This window comes from Lepidochelys olivacea (genome assembly GCF_965140295.1).
Source record: "Lepidochelys olivacea isolate rLepOli2 genome assembly, chromosome: 2".
NCBI classification, from domain to species: Eukaryota; Metazoa; Chordata; order Testudines; family Cheloniidae; genus Lepidochelys; species Lepidochelys olivacea.
Genome location: NC_140412.1, coordinates 38,400,308 through 38,419,981, shown reverse-complemented (window position 1 = coordinate 38,419,981; position 19,674 = coordinate 38,400,308). Strand labels below are relative to the sequence as shown.

Sequence of the window (19,674 nt, the reverse complement as noted above, 5' to 3'; positions counted from 1 at the left end):
ATCATATCTAATTAGTACTTCAATATCTCCAGTGACGAGGAGGCAGGCGCTTCCCTAGCAGAGGTGGATTATACAGATTTAACTATGCAAGTGTATTATAACCAAAAAAAAAATGAAGCTTTCAATGAATTTGATGTGCCCTCAAGGGGAAAGACACATTAGAGAAAGATGAAAATGGGGAAGAACTCATAAGTGCAACATTAGATAATATATCTGAAGCCATGCATAGAATCAAAACAGAGGGCTTGTCTACACTGGAAAATTATATTAACTAACACAATGTAAAGCGCTCAGGCCATGTCCGGGTTAGGAAAAGAGCTTTCAAACATTTTAGCTATTTCTTCGTACTCAATATGCTTTTAAAGAGGACTTTGCTCTTAGTTAGATCGGGCCAGTCCCATTTAAAAATGTGTTAGAGAGTCTTGGTCAACCCAAGGCTCCCCACTAGGATGACCCACTAGCAGCTGACATGATGTTAAATATGACAGTCCTTGTCTACATGGAGTTCTTTGTAATATTTATCATTATGTTAGTTACCGTGTTCAAACTCAAGGTAATTTCCCAGCATAGGGAAACCCACAGAGAAGCAGCATGTCTACTCAGTAAAGCTTCAAGTATCTATAAACATCTCCATTTCTACTCTAATTGGTGTTCCACCTTTGCCAAATTTAACAGTATCTTTTTATGTTCAAGCAAACATATATAGTAGACTAAAAACATGGGAGAAGATATCACAATAACCTTTTGCACACCCAACATTCACAATACGGCCCCCGTAATTTAATCAGAGAGTGAAAGAGAAAATGTAAAATCCTCCTGAACAGTACATACCTGCACTATCTCCAGCATTTCTGACTTACTGATGTATCCATTTCCATCCAGATCATACATGCTGAATGCCCACTTCAGCTTTTGCTCCAGTTTACCTCTAGATGTTACACTCAAGGCTATGATAAATTCTCTAAAGTCTATTGTTCCATCGCCGTTAGCATCGAAAGTGCGGAATACATGTTCCGCAAATTTAGAAGCGTCCCCGTAAGGAAAAAAGTTCCCATATATTTTCTTAAACTCCTCCATAGATAAATGTCCACTTGGACAGTCTCTCAAGAAGCCTTTGTACCACTCCTGGATCTCATGTTCTGTAAAGTCTGTACTTTCTAGCAAATCTTGCATGACCTCAGGACGTAGTTTGCTGTTCTGTTTTCCCATCTTGGTGTCAAAAAATTTTTATCTGAGGAGGAAAAAAAAAAACAAATTAATTTTGCTTTAAATTTGGGCAGGGAGGGAGGGGGAGGGAGGAGGGAAGAACAAAGATTCTGAATTTTTTGACACTGGTTGACTTTAGTGCAGTTACTCTAAACTGTTGCCAGTGTAAGCTAGATCAAAATGTGGGGCAGTAAGTAGATTTATCATCTTTCCTGCTTTGAAAAATACCATCATATTTACTACCAGTAAATACTAACCTATGCACTGATTTCTGAGTCTTTTCCTAGGAATTACAGTGAAATCAAATTAAATTCTGATTGATCTTTCAATGCTAGTTCACTCTAGAAACAAATTCTGCTCTTCAGTGGAATGCCAGCCATGCTGCTCACAGTAGCTTATGAGATACCTTTCTTGTTGCGTATGGATCTGCATAAACCCAGGGTTGTGAGTTCAATCCTTGAGGGGGCCATTTAGGGATCTGGGGCAAAAACTGGGGATTGGTCCTGCTTTGAGCAGGGGGTTGGACTAGATGATCTCCTGAGGTCCCTTCCAACCCTGATATTCTATGATAAGTCCCCTTTTTAGTTAACATTAAAATTACAGGGGGTGGAATCTGGATAGAAGCCAGGGGTGGATTCTTTTGCATACACCATTAAATGTATTTTTGATACTCCTTTGTAGCCAGGAATCAGAGCAATCAGATAATTATAAATTTATTTAGCTAAGGTCCTTTCAAAATCTCTTATGGGGGGAAAAAGTGACCTGCTAATTACCTCATTTACAATATTGGAAAGTCATTTCCCTTACATTAACCATGAAGAAATATTCCTGAATACAACTCATATGTCCACTTTTTCAATTAAATCACCTTAGTTACATTTTGTTAAAGGCAAATTACTATGTACTGTATTGTGCTATAGGTGCAGTAAGGATTAATGGCCTTTGGCTTTTAAATACAATTTCAGAGCCTGATCATGCTACTCCAAAGGACACTATCATTAATTTTATTGGCAGATTAAAAAAGCACATCTCCAAAAGAAAACCCACCTCATTTTCATTGTTAAAAGTGCTTCTCCTGTTCATTGCTGTGCATTTATAGCCAGATTCCCCAGCTCTTACTGAGTTCCAGTGCATTACTGAATTGTGGAAAGCCATTCTTTACAAACAAAAATTAACACAAATGATCAGAGTCATTATGCAAATGAAAGCCATGAAATATGATTTATGAACATGTACCTTAAATGGGTCATGGCTGTTTGTGATTTAATCTGTAAAAGCCTTCAATATTGTTATGCTGTGGTACATTCACTATTTCATTGGGTCGAACTTGTGAAAAATATCTATAATGGCTGATGAACTTCTAACAAAATATCTCTGCAGGTTCAAGATACAAATTTCTTCTTCACTATTTAAAATTTACAACAGTAGTCAGTGGGAAATGTAATGTTCGGGGGAGTTTATATCCTGCCTCTCCCCCTTCATCCCTGGAAAGAGAAGGTGAAAATGTTGGGCCTGTCCTTATTGGTGCTGAGCATTTCCTGGGTGCTACTGAGCATCTGCTACTCCCACTGAAATCGATGGGAGATATTTTCAAGGATTGGGCCCTTAAAATCTAATGTTTATAGAATCATAGAATATCAGCATTGGAAGGGACCTCAGGGGGTCATCTAGTCCAACCCCCTGCTCAAAGCAGGACCAATCCCCAATTTTTGCCCCAAATCCCTAAATGGCCCCCTCAAGGATTGAACTCACAACCCTGGGTTTAGCAGGCCAATGCTCAAACCACTGAGCTATCCCTCCCCACAGATCTGAACAATAAAACCAAACTGACCTTTAAAAGAGAAAATGTTTGTGAAGTACTTGAAGATGGAAAATGCCATTTTAACGGTAAATATTGCTACCACCTTTTCCTCACTCATCCTTGTCAAGTGATGCATTATAAAGCCCAAGGCCTGAATTCCTTGGAGATGGTGCAAAGACCATTGATTTATGGGCCAGATCTAATATTCATAAGGTCAGTGGAAGGATTCTCAGTGATTTCAAATGGATGTTTGATTGGGTCCATAATGAACAACCTGGGAGTTTTCAGAGTGAATGAGTTACATTAAAAAAACCAGACATTTTCAAGCTTGCAATCTTGGAGTTTATATCAGGAAAAATGACATATGCAGGTTCTGGGAGCAGCATGGAGGATCAAACAGCCAGGTGAAATAATGTAGATCAGTTTAAAGCAGTATTGCTTTAATTGAAAAATAAAACCCAAAACCCCTTTGGTGGTTTGGCACCATTCATACCCGCGGCTTGCCATTATTACACAGTTCTGTAGGTTCTGCTACTTTCAGGGCATAAAATTGGAGATGTAACCGCTACTCTCATCTGAACTATGAGAACACTACACAAGAAAGCTGCAGGAAAGCATGTGTTAAGCATTTATAATCATTATAATCCCTAGTTTGTGATGTTTAATATCTCAGCCATTTGACTGAAACTTGGAATGAACATTTTCAATCCAAAGGCTTTATCAAATCAAATGTTAATAAATGGAGAGAGCGGCCTTCGTCAGATAGCTTTTGCAATTGTGCCTCATTCTGGGGTTACAGAAGTACAAACGTTATTTTATAAATTTATACTAAAATGCATGTGAAATATACTTGCACCAGACAATAAAAACACAACATAAAATAGCACGCGCACACACACACAAAAAGTTACAACAGTAATTACTGAGCATCATGATTAGAACAACTAGCATTCTTCTGCAGGGCCAGATTTCACACAGGCATAGTAGGCACATTCTAGTGGTGCCTAAAAACTCAAATTTTGCCATGCCCAGGTCCCAGCAGGGGGTGGGACTTGCTGAAGGGGAGAGAGCCCCACACAGCCCTGCTGGAGTGCTCCTCACTCAACCCAGTGGACAGAGTCACCTCCCAGCTGGGCCGGTGAGGAGGGTGGGGGGGAGGGGCAGGGCTTGGGAAAGTGGGTTTGTGGGGGGGCTCTGGACAGTGAGGGGATGGGGGCGCTTGGCAGTGGGAGGTTTGTGGGGGTGCAGGGCAGTGGGGTTGGTGGAGATCTGTGTATGTTGGGGTGCTGAGCAGTGGGGGAGGGGTCAGTGTGGGGTACTTGGCTGTTGTAGTGGGACTGTGTGTGGGGGACTGGGCAGTGGGGTGCCTAAAAGTTAAAAGTGGCAGGTTACCCCCGCTGCCCACGGCGGTTCAGAGCTCCCAGCGCAAGATGGTATAATTTTGGGGATGCGTGCCTGAGAAGCTGGGAGTTGCCCTAGCTGTCGCCTTCTCATGAAGGGGCTGGTCAAAGTGCCTGCATGTAACTGCAGCTGGATGTGTCCCTATCTGTATGTAGGCTGGTGAAAGTGCAGGCTGAAGCCTGGAGGGCTTTGCAGCTGGCCACAGCAGTACAGTGTAAGAGGGAGCCCAGGCTGGTGGGTCGGGGGGCTCAGTGGTACTCCAGTTCCAGGTGGTACCCCAGAGGGAACCCGTCACACCTTCCTCTTCTGCTGCTGGGGATAGCCATGACCTCCTTAATTCGGGGGAGGGTAGTTTAAAACTGGAGGAAAGGATAAGGTTGAAAGGAAGAGAAGGGAAAATATAATGAGGGGTGGGCTAGTGGACTAAAGAGTAGAGATGGGGTGCAGGCAGAATGGAGAGACAGGCTCAGTGGGCGCTTGGCACCTGACAAGGGAGATATAACAGCCTGCAAAGTTTGAAAGGCGTGAAGAGCCAGTTCTGAGACAGGAACTCCTTGGAGCGTTCAAAGTGGTGATAAGGCAAATCATGAGAAAATATAGACTTGATGATTAAGCACATGCTTGGAACAGGAAGTACTATTAGTGTGGAAAACCTTCCCAAGAGAGTTTATGTGAGCCCCATTTCCCAAGCTATTTAAAACCAGAATGAACAAGACAATTAAGACTATACCTTAGGGAACAATCCTGCACTGATGGTGGGATGAACAAGATAACTGAGTGGGGTTTTACAGCTTTAATTTCTACAATGCTATGAATACAGGATTTACATGTTGAGAGTTTCTGGTATATGAAGGTGGACAGTTTCAGCAACATGGGGCTAACTGTGAAGAATATTTCCCCACCATATCTGAGCTTAAGGCATCTTATATGGAGGCAAGCAGCAACCATGGGATAGAACCACATAAGCAAAACAACTTGACTGGTATCTACTCAAAATTTATATAAATTAGTGAAAAGCCTATGAAGCCACCTAATCCATCCTTCTATCACTGCAGCATGGGCCTCTGGTCTCTGCAATATAGTATAGAACACTTCCTCTTCCTAAATTTCCTTCTCTCTCTCTCATTACTTCTGGTAATAGCCCCATTTATCACCCTGTATAATTCCTGTCCTTTAGATCTCGCTTCATAGGAGGGTCTTCGCTGTGTTCTGGCCTGACTCATCCCTACAGGATGGGACTTGGTAACAGGAGGGCTCAATGTGGGTAACCCTCCCCCCTCCCACACATGTGGAGAATGAGAATTGAGAAGTGTCTGTGGCACTCTGTGGCTTTCCCACTATCCACTTCCTCTTTTTGGAAGATAGGGCCTGACGGGCCCCTGGCCATATGTTTGACAGCCTCATGACACAGGTAGCAGCTGGTGCAGGGGAGAGAAATGGAGTTGTTTAGCTCCTTCACTGTTTGACTGCCTTGTTTAACTCGCCTACCTGGGTATAATGGGGAAGCACAGCTTCCTTCCAGTATCACTTTCCAGTAATCCCATTGCCAGGCATGGCAGTACGTGTGGGTGGGAATTCTCTGACCCTACTCCAGGGGATGGATTGAAACTGGGCATTCACAGACCAGGTCTGTAAGAACAATGCACAGCAAGTTATGGCACTCTGCCTGGGCTCCATGGCCACAGAGTTTATGTCTGAGCCACAGGGTCAGGATTTGTCTCTTGCTGTCAACACCTTTCAGATATGTGTGTTATTATACCCCTCCCGACCCTCCCTCAACTGCTGTCATTGCTTAGTAAAATGCTACATATTTACTTCTACTCTTCCTTCATATAGTGTGCCAGGTCACCAGTCCCTGATCCACCATGTGCATGCATGTCTCTCTTCCATTCCTCCTAAAATCTCTTGCAGGACACAGGAAGGTGAATATTTACCTAAGCCAGCCTATTAATGCACACACTCCTGTAAGGCATGTTTTCCTTGTAGCAGCAGTTATTCCTTTAGACTTGCATTCGTTTAACTGCTAGCCATGCTTTAGAATAATCAGGTCTCTCTCTTCCAAGAAGCAGCTAGCTACCATAACTCATTTTCTTCCCATCTGCGTATTTTGTTTCTCTCTGTGCCCCCATCACTGATGGCTGGAAGGTTGGTGCTGCCATGGCCTGATAATTAATGCAAATCCAAAAGTAAATATGACAGTATGTGGGCAATGTGCTGTGTGTCATCTTGTAAATCACACAAATGTGTCACATGAGGCACCAGTTGCCAAGATAAGAACTTGTGTTCAGTAATTCCCGCAGTGCAGAGTCACAGAGAGCTGTGTAAATACTCACTGGTATCTCCACAACAGGTTACCCCTGAGCATTTTTCTTCCTCAGCCTCTCTCAAAATTTCTCCATTTTTTTTCTTTGTATAGTTCACAACCTCATGACCTTTTCCAACTGCCCTCTCCTCTTTCAGGTGTAGGTGAACTAAAGATGTGTCTGCACTGCAATAAGACACCCATGACTGGAACACGTCAACTGACAGGCTCGCAGGGCTCAGGCTATGGCGCTATAAAATTGCAGTACAGACGTTGGGCCCAGGCTCCAGCCCAAGGCCAAAATACCCACACTGCAATTCTGTAGCCCCACCAGCCAGAGTCACCTGACACAAGCCAGCTACAGGTGTTTTTTTGCAGTCATAGACTCACCATAAGTGAATAAACTGCAAGTGAATACCACACAAACTCCCAGCCTTGGTGGGGCAAATTATATACTCAGTTCAAGGGATTTAACTTCTTCAGTAAATCCATTGGCATCAATGGAATTACTCAGACTTTACCCCCCTACAATTAAGAGCAAAATCTGGTTGGGTCAAGCTTCTCCCCAACCCGCGTCCCCCGGTGCCACAATTCAAGAAGAAAGAATCTCTTGGAATGTTGTGATTTGTTTCCTTACTACCATTTCTGTTTTGCATCCATACTGTTTGTTTAACTGCTGCAGCAGTACTCATAAGTGCTGGCCAACAGGGCTGCCTTTTTTTTTTTTTTTTAAAGCAACATCTCTGCAGCATTTTTTTTGAAGGAAAAAACAACTTATTCAAAACTACCCAGGCTTTGCAAACAGCAGGGGGAAAAAAGATACAGAAATAAAATTTGGGCCTAGCCTCCCTGACTATATCCCTTTAAACTGTCAAACTGCAAACTTTGTAAAATTCACAGGAAGGATGCATTTTAAAAAAAATCTGATTCTTTTTGAGACTGTGCACAAGTAATTTCAGCAAACAGAACTGTAATATAACAAAAGGAGTACACTATACAAAAGAGGTATAATATGCAGAAATATGCTAGATAAAACTAAATTTTATAATGACCAGGAAGTAAAAACAATCCATGAAGGAGAGGCAAAAAGAACAGAAGAAAAGGAAGAAGATCTGCAATCAGGAGCATTATTAAACACTTATACTTTATTTATTAACATAAGATACAGCCCTCATATACTATCAGATTGTCCTTTGCTATTTAGTAATCTATTGTAATTCCCTTTTACAAAGCTAGTTTAGTGAATGATACCATTTGCTCTTTCATGGTAGCCTTGTAGTCTTATCCAATGTCCTAAAATTTTTGTTGCTGAGGGGTTTTTTGAAATTATATTTACCATATTACACATACGAATCCTTCCCAAATACAGGGTGCCCTCAATTGCTACTTAGACAACATGATGATGTGCTCTTCCTTTATATCATATAAACCCCACAAAAGCTAAAAACAAAAATCCAAAATTTGTAGCAATGTCCTGTGAGAGAGGTTGTGCAGCTGCTGTTCCTATTTGGGCTGCCCAAGTTAATGTGTTAGCAGCTTAGAGATTCATATGGATATCAAACATCAAAAGAGTAGTCAGTTCCTAGTCCCTCTAGATTTATTCCAGCACAGAAGGGCTGCAGCTGCAACCGTGTTGTCTCCTGTTTCTCTTTTTCATAATTACTTTGTACTATCTCGAAGATTTTGGGGGGGGGGGGAGGCGGCACGGGGAGGCAGTGCTCCTGTCAATAATTGCTAATTTATTACTATCAGAATAGTCAGCATCAATGGTTAACTGGATAACCACCTATTGTCTGTCATGTTATGAGCAGCTGTGCTCTTTGTTCCACTCTGGAATCTTTTGGAGACAGACAGACATATGGCAGTTATGTGTCCGGAGCTGGACTGCAATAGGAATGCCCTCACGCATTCCCACTGCTGCACTGACTTCAGTTTAATCAGAGATGCCAGAACGACGGTCTCCTGATTCCACTGTGTTTCATGTAAGGCTGATGGTTTGCACCAGTGAAATATAACCAAGCATGAATATTTATAGCACTGGAAGGAGGGGGACAAGTCCATATTATGCCGATTCATGCTCTGCAGAGCTGCATATTAAACTGTGACTCCACTCTAGTTCATAGTCTGTCACCCAGCCCATTCCAAAAACCTGTATTTAGGAGGTCATCGCTTGGTCATAAAGACACTGCCTAGGCGAAACTGGCATCTATCTATTGATCGATTGTTCGTTTGTTAACCCCACCTTAGTATCTGACAGCATGCAAAATCTCAGACATTTAGGATGCAATGCAGCCAGGTACAGAGCACACTGGGAGTGCCTTCTACATCACTTAAGGCCCAATTCCTCTCCATAAGGACCAGTACAGGTGCAGCAGATACCTGGGACCTGCTGCATCACCCTGAATAGGCTGGGCAAAAAGGGCTGATGATGTGGATCAGGGAATGTGATGTGGGTCAGGGAATGGGCTGCTCAATCTATACATACACCAATCCAGTGCCTCAAAATCCCACAAACAGAAGTGTGGGATGGGCTGAAACAGCAGATGTGGTGATTCAGCCTGTGATCTGCCCACATATGGGGAGAGTGGATCCAATCCTGCCCCTCCAGTTATTTTGGCTTTTGGAGGTGTGCAGTTTTCACTCTATGAGCATGTAAGAAAAATTATGCAAAAAATGTTGGTTAAGCATTTATTACCCAGATCATCTACTCAGTGCTGAGTGGGAAGAGCTTCAGATACACAGCACAGCTCTGATAATGTCAGAAGGTTTTGGTTTTGACTTTATCATTTCTCTTTATTTTGTTTCAACTTTTATATTATCAAAACAAAGCAGTTTATCATTATTGAAATGATTCGATGGTTCCAAATCAAATTTGGGGGGAATTTCTGTTCTACAGAAGATTTTGAAAAGATAGACTTTTTGCTGTGATTCAAAATGAAAACGAATTTCAAAATATTGGACTTTCCTACAGAATGGGAATTCCAGTCTACGACCAGCTCTACTCAACAATAAAGCCAACTTCTTTCTATGATGACTTAGGGCAATATTCTGTACTGACTGACATGCAGTGTAGCTTATTAAAGTCAATGCCATCTAACAAGTTTCCAGCTCTTAGTAGTCTAGGTGAAGTTCAAGGCCAGCCATTCTGATTGTACAGACAGAAGTGCCAGATCATGACATGGAATTCACATGTGAAATCCAAAACTCTACTGAGAGTCTATGGGAAAATATCGTTCCAATAACTTGTGGCGCAGCCTACAGCTTCTAATAGTCTACTCTAGACAAAGCAGCTGTCCAGCCATTCATATAAATATTAGAATCTCCAAGCTGTATGTTCAATTAGTCACCATTATCTCTAATATTACTCCACAAAAACATTAAAGTCAACCAATATTAAAAAAGAGAATATTTGTTATCAGTCTCTACTACAGATTGTCACTTTTGTACAGTAACTGATGAACGGTACATTGAAATGGAAGATAAACCTATTTATAAAATTTAATTTTATACTATCAAAATTATTAATTTACTAAAATGACATTCAGAATTGTGTATTTATGTTGATACCTCAAATTGACATAATGGAATATATGGATAAAACGTGTGTGATAGAATATAATAGGAATTGGTTTAACACAGTATACTGTATGTCAGGAGTCGGCAACCTATGCCATCTTTGGAACATGAGCCGATTTTTAATGGCATGCTGCTGCCTGCCAGGTCCCGGCCGCCGGCCCCGCTCAGCCCGTTGCCGGCCTAGGTGAATGGAACCCCAGGCTGGCAGCGGGCTGAGCAGGCCGGCAGTGCAAGATCAGCATTTTAATTTAATTTTAAATGAAGCTTCTTAAACATTTTGAAAACCTTTTTTACTTTACATACGACAATAGTTTAGTTATATAATATATAGACTTATAGAGAGAGACCTTCTAAAAACATTAAAATGCATTACTGGCATGCGAAACCTTAAATTAAAGTGAATAAATGAAGACTTGGCACACCACTTCTGAAAGGTTGCCAACCCCTGCTGTATGTCATATCCTGCCTGAATACTCTTCTCTGTCTTTTGAGATATATTCCATGTAAAGTTTACACTGAGCACATAATTCACACTGTGAATTCAACTACATATATGAGACTTCAGAAGATCAGCCTTTATAGCTTTCTATATCAGATTTAACTAACTGAGACAACAGTGGTTTGATTTTTTTCCTGCTAGCTTGTTTCACTAGGTCAACGGTTTCTAAGTGAGGTACAGTAATTAGTTTTCTTATAATGAAATAGAAGACTCATTCCTGAAAAATGCAAACACAAAATTTTTATAATGTAAAGCTTTTTAAAAATTAAGTAGCAACATCTATCTATTAATTTTGAAAATGACGACATCCAGTTCTGATTTCACATGCAAGGAGAGACACAGATATGTCTCTTATACATGCATGGGCACTAGGACCATACCTAATATGCAGCGATATCTACCAGTATGAACTGAGGTTTGGACAACATCCTGCGAGTCAATACACTGACTCTTGCAAAAGGAGTTTAACTACATTTTTACAAATTACTTGCTGTGACTCTCTCTGTGTATGCAGTGGCTTCTCTCTCTTTTACTTTTTATCATTAGATAATGTAACACTGACACACACACAAGCATCAGCAGCAGGACCTCTTGCGACCTCTTGAGCTTAAGTGCAGAGCCTACTGCATGAACTACAAGACACATCTCTGTTATATAAGGCTGTAGTAGGCTCATCAATCTCTAGCTGGCCTAGCCACCACTAGAGGGGGAAAGTGTGCCATTCCGAGCAAGCAGGGGTTAGGTGCAGAGAAGCACGTCCCCAAGCTTCAGTGACTTCCCAATTGAATTGCCTGAAATCCCTGTACGGGACATCACTTGTAACGCTGACCCATATGCGGCGTTGTCAGCGGGGACCAAACCTGGAACCTTTTGAGCTTAATACATGAGCCCCTACTGCATGAGCTAAAAGACACATCGCTGTTAGCCAATGCTGTAGCAGGCTCATCAACCTCTAGCTGGCCTACCCACCGCTAGAGGGGACAAAGTGCCACACCAAGCAAGCAGGGGTTACAATAAGGTACTGACAGAATTGACCATTCTAAACAGAGGGACTAGCTGCTCACACAGATTAGTATTCACAAAAAGAAAAGGAGGACTTGTGCACCTTAGAGACTAAAATTTATTTGAGCGTAAGCTTTTGTGAGCTACAACAAATCGGATGCATTTCAGTGGAAAATACAGTGGGGAGATTTATATACACAAAGAACATGAAACAATGAGTATTACCATACACACTGTAACGAGAGTGATCAGGTAAGGTGACCCAGCAGGAGAGCTGGGGGGAAAAACCTTTTGTAGTAATAATCAAGGTGGGCCATTTCCAGCAGTTGACAAGAACGTCTGAGGAACAGCGGGGGAAAGGGGGAGAGGGAGGGGAATAAACATGGGGAAGTAGTTTTACTTTGTGTAATGACCCATCTACTCCCAGTCTTACAGTGTGTATGGTAACACCCATTGTTTCATGTTCTCTGCGTATATAAATTTTCCCACTGTATTTTCCACTGAATGCATCCAATGAAGTGAGCTGTAGCTCACGAAAGCTTATGCTCAGATAAATTTGTTCGTCTCTAAGGTGCCACAAGTACTCCTTTTCTTTTTGCGGATACAGACTAACATGGCTGCTACTCTGAAACAGATTAGTATTGTTTTACCTAACAGTATGAAGGTAAAAGGAAACTTTCTAACAGCATCCATTCATAATTTAGACTGTAATAAAACACATTAGGGGTGATGTTTCAGTCAAGAAACATTTACATAGTGATAGCCGAGAGACAAGATAGATGAGATAATAGCTTTTATTGGACTAACTTCTGTTGACGGAAGGGACAAACTTTCAGGCTACACAGAGCTCTTCTTCAGGATTGGGAAAGGAAAGCGGAATGTCAAAGCTAAGTACAAGTTGCGACAGATTGTTAAGCATAAGGGGCAATGACTGTTGTAGGAAGCCACTTAAAATCATCGTTCTATACTTGCCCCAACATCTTCAAAAGGTGAGCGGGGGAACTTAAATTCATAACGCTGCTAGAAACTAAAAACTATGGACTTAGCAGGGACACTGGTTTCATGGTTCATTACAATGATTTGTAACACACACCTTCCTGCTAACCCTTAAGGGCCCACTTCAAATCCCTTGTCCATAACAGTCTGATCCTTAATGCCCATTCCATTTCAAGTGGCCTCCTACAGCGTGTGACCCCTTCTGCTTAACAATCTGTCGCAGCTTGTATTTATCTCAGACACTCTTCTTCCTTCCCCAGACCTGAAGAGGAGTTCTGGGTACTCAAAAGCTTGTCCCCCCTACCATCAGAAGTCAGACCAGTAAAAGATATTACCTCACGCACCTTGTCTGTCATGCCCTGGGACCCGCACAGCTTCAGCAATACTGCACACCCATATTCACAGCTGCTCAAATACCATAGTGATGGCCACGGCTAAAAACCTAGATTGAGTATCTGATGTTTGCTCAGTCTTCACTGAATATTATTATTTCCTCTAATCCCACCAGGATGCACTCATTTCCATTGGATGAGTTGACACCATTTCAGTGTTCATTATTACTGACCACTGAGGAAATGAACAGAAATGCATCAGATAACTGTTTTCAGACAAACAAACCAACCATTTTTTTTCTCATGTAAGTACAAACAATTTTTATTGTTGCCAAAAGTTTAAGTGGGAGAGCCAGAAAATGTTCTGACCCTTCTTTCCACGGTTTAGCTGTAGAAATGCCAGAATGTATTCAACATGGCATAACAAAAAGTCATGTTTCATAACTCCTTAGCAGTCCCAAATAAATTAAAAATGCTAGCTCCAGTTATATTTTCTGTGCCTGTTTACTTTTTGCCTCCTTCCTTCCTGTGCTCCCTGTGGCAGCTTCCCTGAGATTTCAGTTTGCCATTCTCCCCTATCTTTTCATTACCCAGGCACTTTATTTCATTCTGTATTTTTATTAAACTCAATATTGCTAACCCTGGTATTTCTTTCATTCTTTATTCTCTTGACTTCTGTTTTTGCTCTGTTTCCCCTCTCTTTCTTTCCCTAATCCTTTCGACCTAACCTCTTTTTCTTTCTTTTTATATCATCTTTGGCCATGTCCCTTTTACTTTTTTCTTCTCCTCATTTTTGCTTTATTTTCTAACTCAGAATCTCAGTGTATGGTCTGTGGTGCCAGTTCTGGTCATGCAAGCAATGGAATATTTTGAGACCCAAACAACAGGGCATTGGAAATATTGAAGGGGAGGCCTTCTGTGGTAGCATCTCTCTTTTATGAAATGGTCTGCAGAAGAAATTAGTGGGAGAACCCATGCTCAAGAAGTCTTCTCTTTCCTCCCAACCACTTCCTTCTCAGTTATTTCTCACCTCGCTTCTGCTCGGCTGCCTAAGTCTTGCTATTAGGTGGATTGCTGCCTAGCTGGCAGTGGAAACGGTTCCCTATACTGGTTTTCACAGCATTATCAGTAGGGTCGCATGAAAGAATCGTCCACCAGTGATCTGGCCTGTTTGTACGGGAAACCACAAGCTCCAAAGCCGGAATATGGTTGGGTGTGTGTTTGTTTCATGACTTACAGGCTGGTAAACACTTCAGATACATTCATCACATGTATATAATCATAATCTGACCTCCACCTGATCTCATTTCCTCCCTCCTCCTTTCTTGTGCTCTGTGCTATTCACACTCCTCTTTCTTTACTGGTCTCAATCTTCTTGTACTCTCAACTTCGTGTCTTCAGCAATGTAGCCCCCAACATTTGGAATCATCTCTCATTCCTTGTCTCCCAAATACCCCTTAAAAGCCTACTTTTTAAGCAACCCTTCCTTGTAATTCTCACAACTACTTTCTCCTTAGTGTCCCCTACCTGAACATCCCACACTGTGTCTGGTGTCTGTGCCTTACATTGTAAGATCTTTGGGCAGAAAATGTTTCTTAGTCTATGGGCCTGGTTCTTCACTGTGTTACACCAATTTTATGCCAATATAGCTACTGAAATCAGTGGAGTAACACCAGTGTGGAACTGGCCTAACACACTGGAGAATTGGCCCAGTATTTGTAAAGTACTATGTAAATTTACATCACTTTATAAATGACTTGTTGAATATTAAAAAATAATAGACACAACAGAACTCATCTGATGCTTTATGCCGTAACATTTTGATGACTTCTATGAAAAGTCACATAAATCAGCAAGAAACACAGGATTGCCAAAGGAATCCAACAGGAGAGAGAAAGATATCAATAACAATTTCAAAAGAAAAGTGGACTTCTGGTTTTCTATGTGCTTTTTCTTTATTAAAAAGCATTATTAACCAGGAAGTTACTCATGAGACTAATCACTTCTAATGAATGGCTGTTCTAGGAAAAATACACAAGGTGTATTGTACCATACATTAAGAAGCAATATACCCTTTACACATCAGTTATACACCACAGTCCATTACTTTGCTAATTTAAACTGGGGAATGTATCTACACTTTTTCACATTGTTCCCTCACTATTAGTTTAGAGGGCATTCATTTTTCAACTATTTAGCAATAGGCATTCAATTTGATCTTTGTATAGGTTAAAGATTTGACCAATCTGCATCATCCCTCATCATGTAACATGCACAATTTACACTCATGTGATGTTCAATCATTCACGCTCAGATGAACAGGTGTTTCAATTAACTGTTAGTGATTTGTGAAATCAAATGTCACTAAATCTTGCTTGAGAAAGGTGAGTTAATGTGAAACTTCTACTCTCCCCTCCTCATGGTCCAGTATTACACGAAATCTTAAAAAAGTTTATCCAAAAGAACAAGCCTCAACATAAAAATGAAACATCAGAATGGATGTTTGCAATTGTGTTTGATCACAGCTCCTATAAAAAATATTGTACAAATCACAATGCCTTATTCAGAACAGCACTTGATACTACTTTTTCCTATTTGTGTTAAAATTTCCCACCAAGTATTACAACCAAATTAGACTATAACATCTATTACTCATTCTATACATCAGTCTGAGTGAGGTATGTTCTGCTGCATTTTGTTTATGTGCAGGCTAAAATAATTAAACAACTCCACAGTTTTTAAATTTACTATGTATCAGCTATAAACAGCTGGCAGCTTCCAGAACCTGGTATTAATGAAGGCTCCTCCTCTGAAGGGCCCTGAGCGCAGGTGAAAGGATGGCATTGTGGCTAAGCACTGGATTGGGACTCAGGAGATGTGGATTCTTTTCCTGGCTCTGCCCCAGAAGTCCTGTGTGATCTTGGGCAAGTTACTTAATCTCTCTCGAGCAAAGTTCCCCATCTACAAAGTGTGGATAATTCTTTTTCCTTCCATTCTTATTTAGATCCAGCTATTTAGACTGTAAGCTCTTCATGATAGGACAGGGCTATGCACCCAGCACAATATGGTCCCCATTTTGGTGGAGTTTCTAGGTACAATTATAATTCAAATAATCATCACGACAGAACACTGTATAAGGAGAAAGAGTTATTACTAAGGACTCATTCAGGCAGGAGGATTTTATTAGTGCCAGAAAGGATGAGACAGTAACTGCTACCAACAGTGCAAATGCACTAGCGTAAGCAATGGTGTCAGCGGAGCGCCCCTGTATTTACCACTGTCTCAATACAATGGCGAAAACGGCTGAGCCCTGACCACACCCACTGGTGGATGTTGACTGCATAGAGGTAATGTTTACAGGAAGTCAATGGGAGTTGTGGATACTCAGTACCTCTCAAGATTTAGGGAAATACTTTAGGAAGATGTAGCTAATCAAGTGTGATCAGCTACCACAGAACTTATAGATGAAAGAGAGCCATTAAGTCTGTGGCAGAGCAGAGTACAACGAAGGGGGAGGAGAACAGAGAACTGCTGCACGTGCTCCTGTCGGAGCAGATTTGGAAGTTTCGACAGACACTGAAGCTCATCCTGCAGCTAACTCTGCTCAGCTCACCACTCTCTGCAGGGCTTCACTTTTTGTTAAGTCTAAAGATGCTTCTTGAGTCTCCAGCATTGCCAGCACTCATCGTTTTACTGCAAGTCTTGCATTAAATGGTGTTCTTCCACAAACCCCAGCCACTGTAGTCAGATGGCTAGCTGAGAATCGCAATCTTCATTTAAAAAAAAGTAAGTTTCTCGCTCTCACGGTTGCAAAAATGTTGAAAATGTTGCTTGTCCAGTCTAAAAAACCAGAAGGCAAATGAAAAGAGACCCAAATGTATTATTTTTGAAAACGTTTAAGGCAATTGTATAATTCTAAATGCTTGGAGTTGGCTATGCTGCTCATAACAGCTGACAAGCTTTTCCAGTACCTGAAATCAATATATTAAACTTTGGAAGAGAGCAGAGAACTTAGGTTGTAATTGCAGAGGGGCGTGGGAGGGAGCAGTAGGCCTTGCTTTTGGCAGCAAACTTTTCCACAGGCAGCTTCATCAAATGAGTATTCCCACTTTCCAAAAGAGACTCAAAAGTTCTGACTGTGACAGCTGCCTCTGTGCTGAAAGGAGCAGAAACATCAAGAATTGCTTGATTAATTGTTCAGAAACTTCCAAAGAGGCAAATTATGGGTAAGTTATTTATAGGCCCCTCTCATGCTGCACTTGAAGCAGCTAAGGCCAAAGTTCAGCTAAAAGTAACGGACTTAAAGTGATGCGATCCCCTCTTATCTGAGTTTTGTGCACCAAAGAAACCTAATGCACTTTTGTAAACGCCTGCCAAATAACAGAGAACCTGAGTATATAAGTGGGTTGGATACATGCATGAGCTTCTTCATATGTGCAGAAATTCGTAAACAGGCCTTTTCTATTAGTGATGCAAAAATTGTGCACCACAATTCAGTCCCACAGAGACAATTTTCAATACAAAAGGGACAATATGACTTGTCACATTCTACGTATAGCTTCTATACCCACTTTCCGATTGTCTAATGTGTTCCGGAAGGAACCGGGAAGGAAGCCCATGGCTTCTATAATGGTTCTGAACTTGGACATCTAACAACTGAAGTTTGACTCAATTTAGATGTGTCTTACTATTGCCAGCAGCTGGGCAGCTAAAAGGTTTGAGATGTTTCTTTACACACATATTTAAGCGAAAGATTCCTCCTCTACCTCACATGAGAGGCAGCCAGAATTTGGACACTTATGCTAGATGTCCCAAAGTTTGTGGGGCCGTAGCTCTATGTTTCTTCCACACCAAATGGCAGGCCCAAAAGCAGAGCACGTAATGCATCTCAAAACAGTAAGAGTCACTCCTCTGTATTAGAGGCATTTTTAAACTGTCCCAATTTCTCAGTATTTGATAGTCTTCACATTATCCAGTTTTATTACTACAGTGTATCTATCTTCATTATCAAAATCAGGGCTGGATTACCCAATAGGCAGACGAAGCACGTGCTTAGGGCACCAGCAAAGCAGGGGGCACCCAAAAAAAAAAGTTATTTGATATTTCAAAAAAAGCATCAAAGTAATCATCATAGGAAAAATCAGAACTTTGTGAGACTTCCTTACACTCCACTACACCCTCTTCCCCGTTTTTCTCTCTCTTTTTTATTACTTATCCCCATCTAAACCAGAGGTGTGTCCTACTAACGTAGATCGAAATAATGCGAGGAAATCAGATCCTGTCATGTATTGCAATAAATTTATGTTTTATTATTGATATATTCTTCTGAGTTATACGTACTTGATTCATTTTTTTCTTTCTTATACACACACAAAAATAGTGTACATTGTGTATTTTTTTTTTTTTTTTAAAGTTCAGATAACAGAGAAGGGGCAGGATGAAACATAACCAATTGAGTGGAGCACAGAAACCTAAACTGGTGGAACAAAAACAAAAAAACTAGTGAAATTTTCCAAAATCTTCGAACGTTGATATCATTTTTCAAAGCGAATCCATCAGAAGCAACATCTCCTCTCAGTAGCACAGACATTGTTCCAAAACCTGTAGGTGTTTCAGAGACTGATCCTTCTTCTATTTTTGAAACAAACACCATTCCAGAACATGTGGATGTGTCAGAGACTGTAACTGATCATCCTACTCCTGGTGGTAAAACAGACATTGTTGTAGAAGGTGTGGATGTGTCAGAGACTGAACCTGCTCATGCTGTAAATAATAGGAGAAAAGATCCTGGTATGAGGGGTTGATTTCAGTACCGATGATGTAGCTTACTGGATAGATCGTGGACCAAAATGACTGTCAACACCACAATGGACCATTTGAGAAATCACGTCGGACTTTTACCAATGGCAAACAAACAAGATATTGTCCACAAAAAATATTTTTCGGCATGAAAGCGAATGGTGAGAAATACACTCGAGAATGGCTACTGTATTCTCCATCAGCAGGGTCTGTGTACTGTTTTGTTTGCAAACTTTTTGCATATAAACCTTCAACATCCCGGTTTGCTGCAGATGGATTTAGTGACTGGCGGAATACTGTTTTAATTGAGCAACATGAAAATAGCACTACTCACAGAGATTCAATGTTGACATTTAAAATCAAAGACAGGGCTTTGGATTGACACAAAAATTGGAAGAACAAATTAAAGTGGGGCGTGAACACTGGCAAAATGTCTTGCAGCGTGTTATAGCCGTTATTCAAACATTAGCTGAATGTGGTCTGCCTTTCCAGGAATCAAATGACACCTCTGGATCATTGCAGAATGGAAATTTCTTGGCATTGTTGGAGCTTGTGGCTCAGTTTGACCCATTTTTAGCAGGCCATATCTCAAAATATAGGAATGCTGGCAAAGGTAACCCATCATACTTATCCAGGACAATATCTGATGAACTCATTGGTCTTATGAGTGACAAAGTTCGTTCAGCTATTGTGGATAAGTAGTGCTGGGTACTTCAGTTTATCTGTTGACTCTACACCTGATCTTTCACATATTGATCAA

At 41.1% G+C, this 19,674-nt stretch overlaps 1 protein-coding gene across 2 annotated transcripts in view; it reads right to left on the bottom strand.

Moving 5' to 3' along the window:
* NCALD (neurocalcin delta) overlaps positions 1 to 19,674 on the bottom strand; it is an 81,923-nt gene that overhangs the window by 21,028 nt on the left and 41,221 nt on the right. For both annotated transcript variants that reach the window (XM_084619576.1, XM_084619575.1), the window contains exon 2: positions 832 to 1,231. In XM_084619576.1, the coding sequence (XP_084475702.1) occupies positions 832 to 1,209 (378 nt within the window). In that variant the 5' untranslated portion in view covers positions 1,210 to 1,231. The remainder of the gene's footprint in view (positions 1 to 831; positions 1,232 to 19,674) is intronic.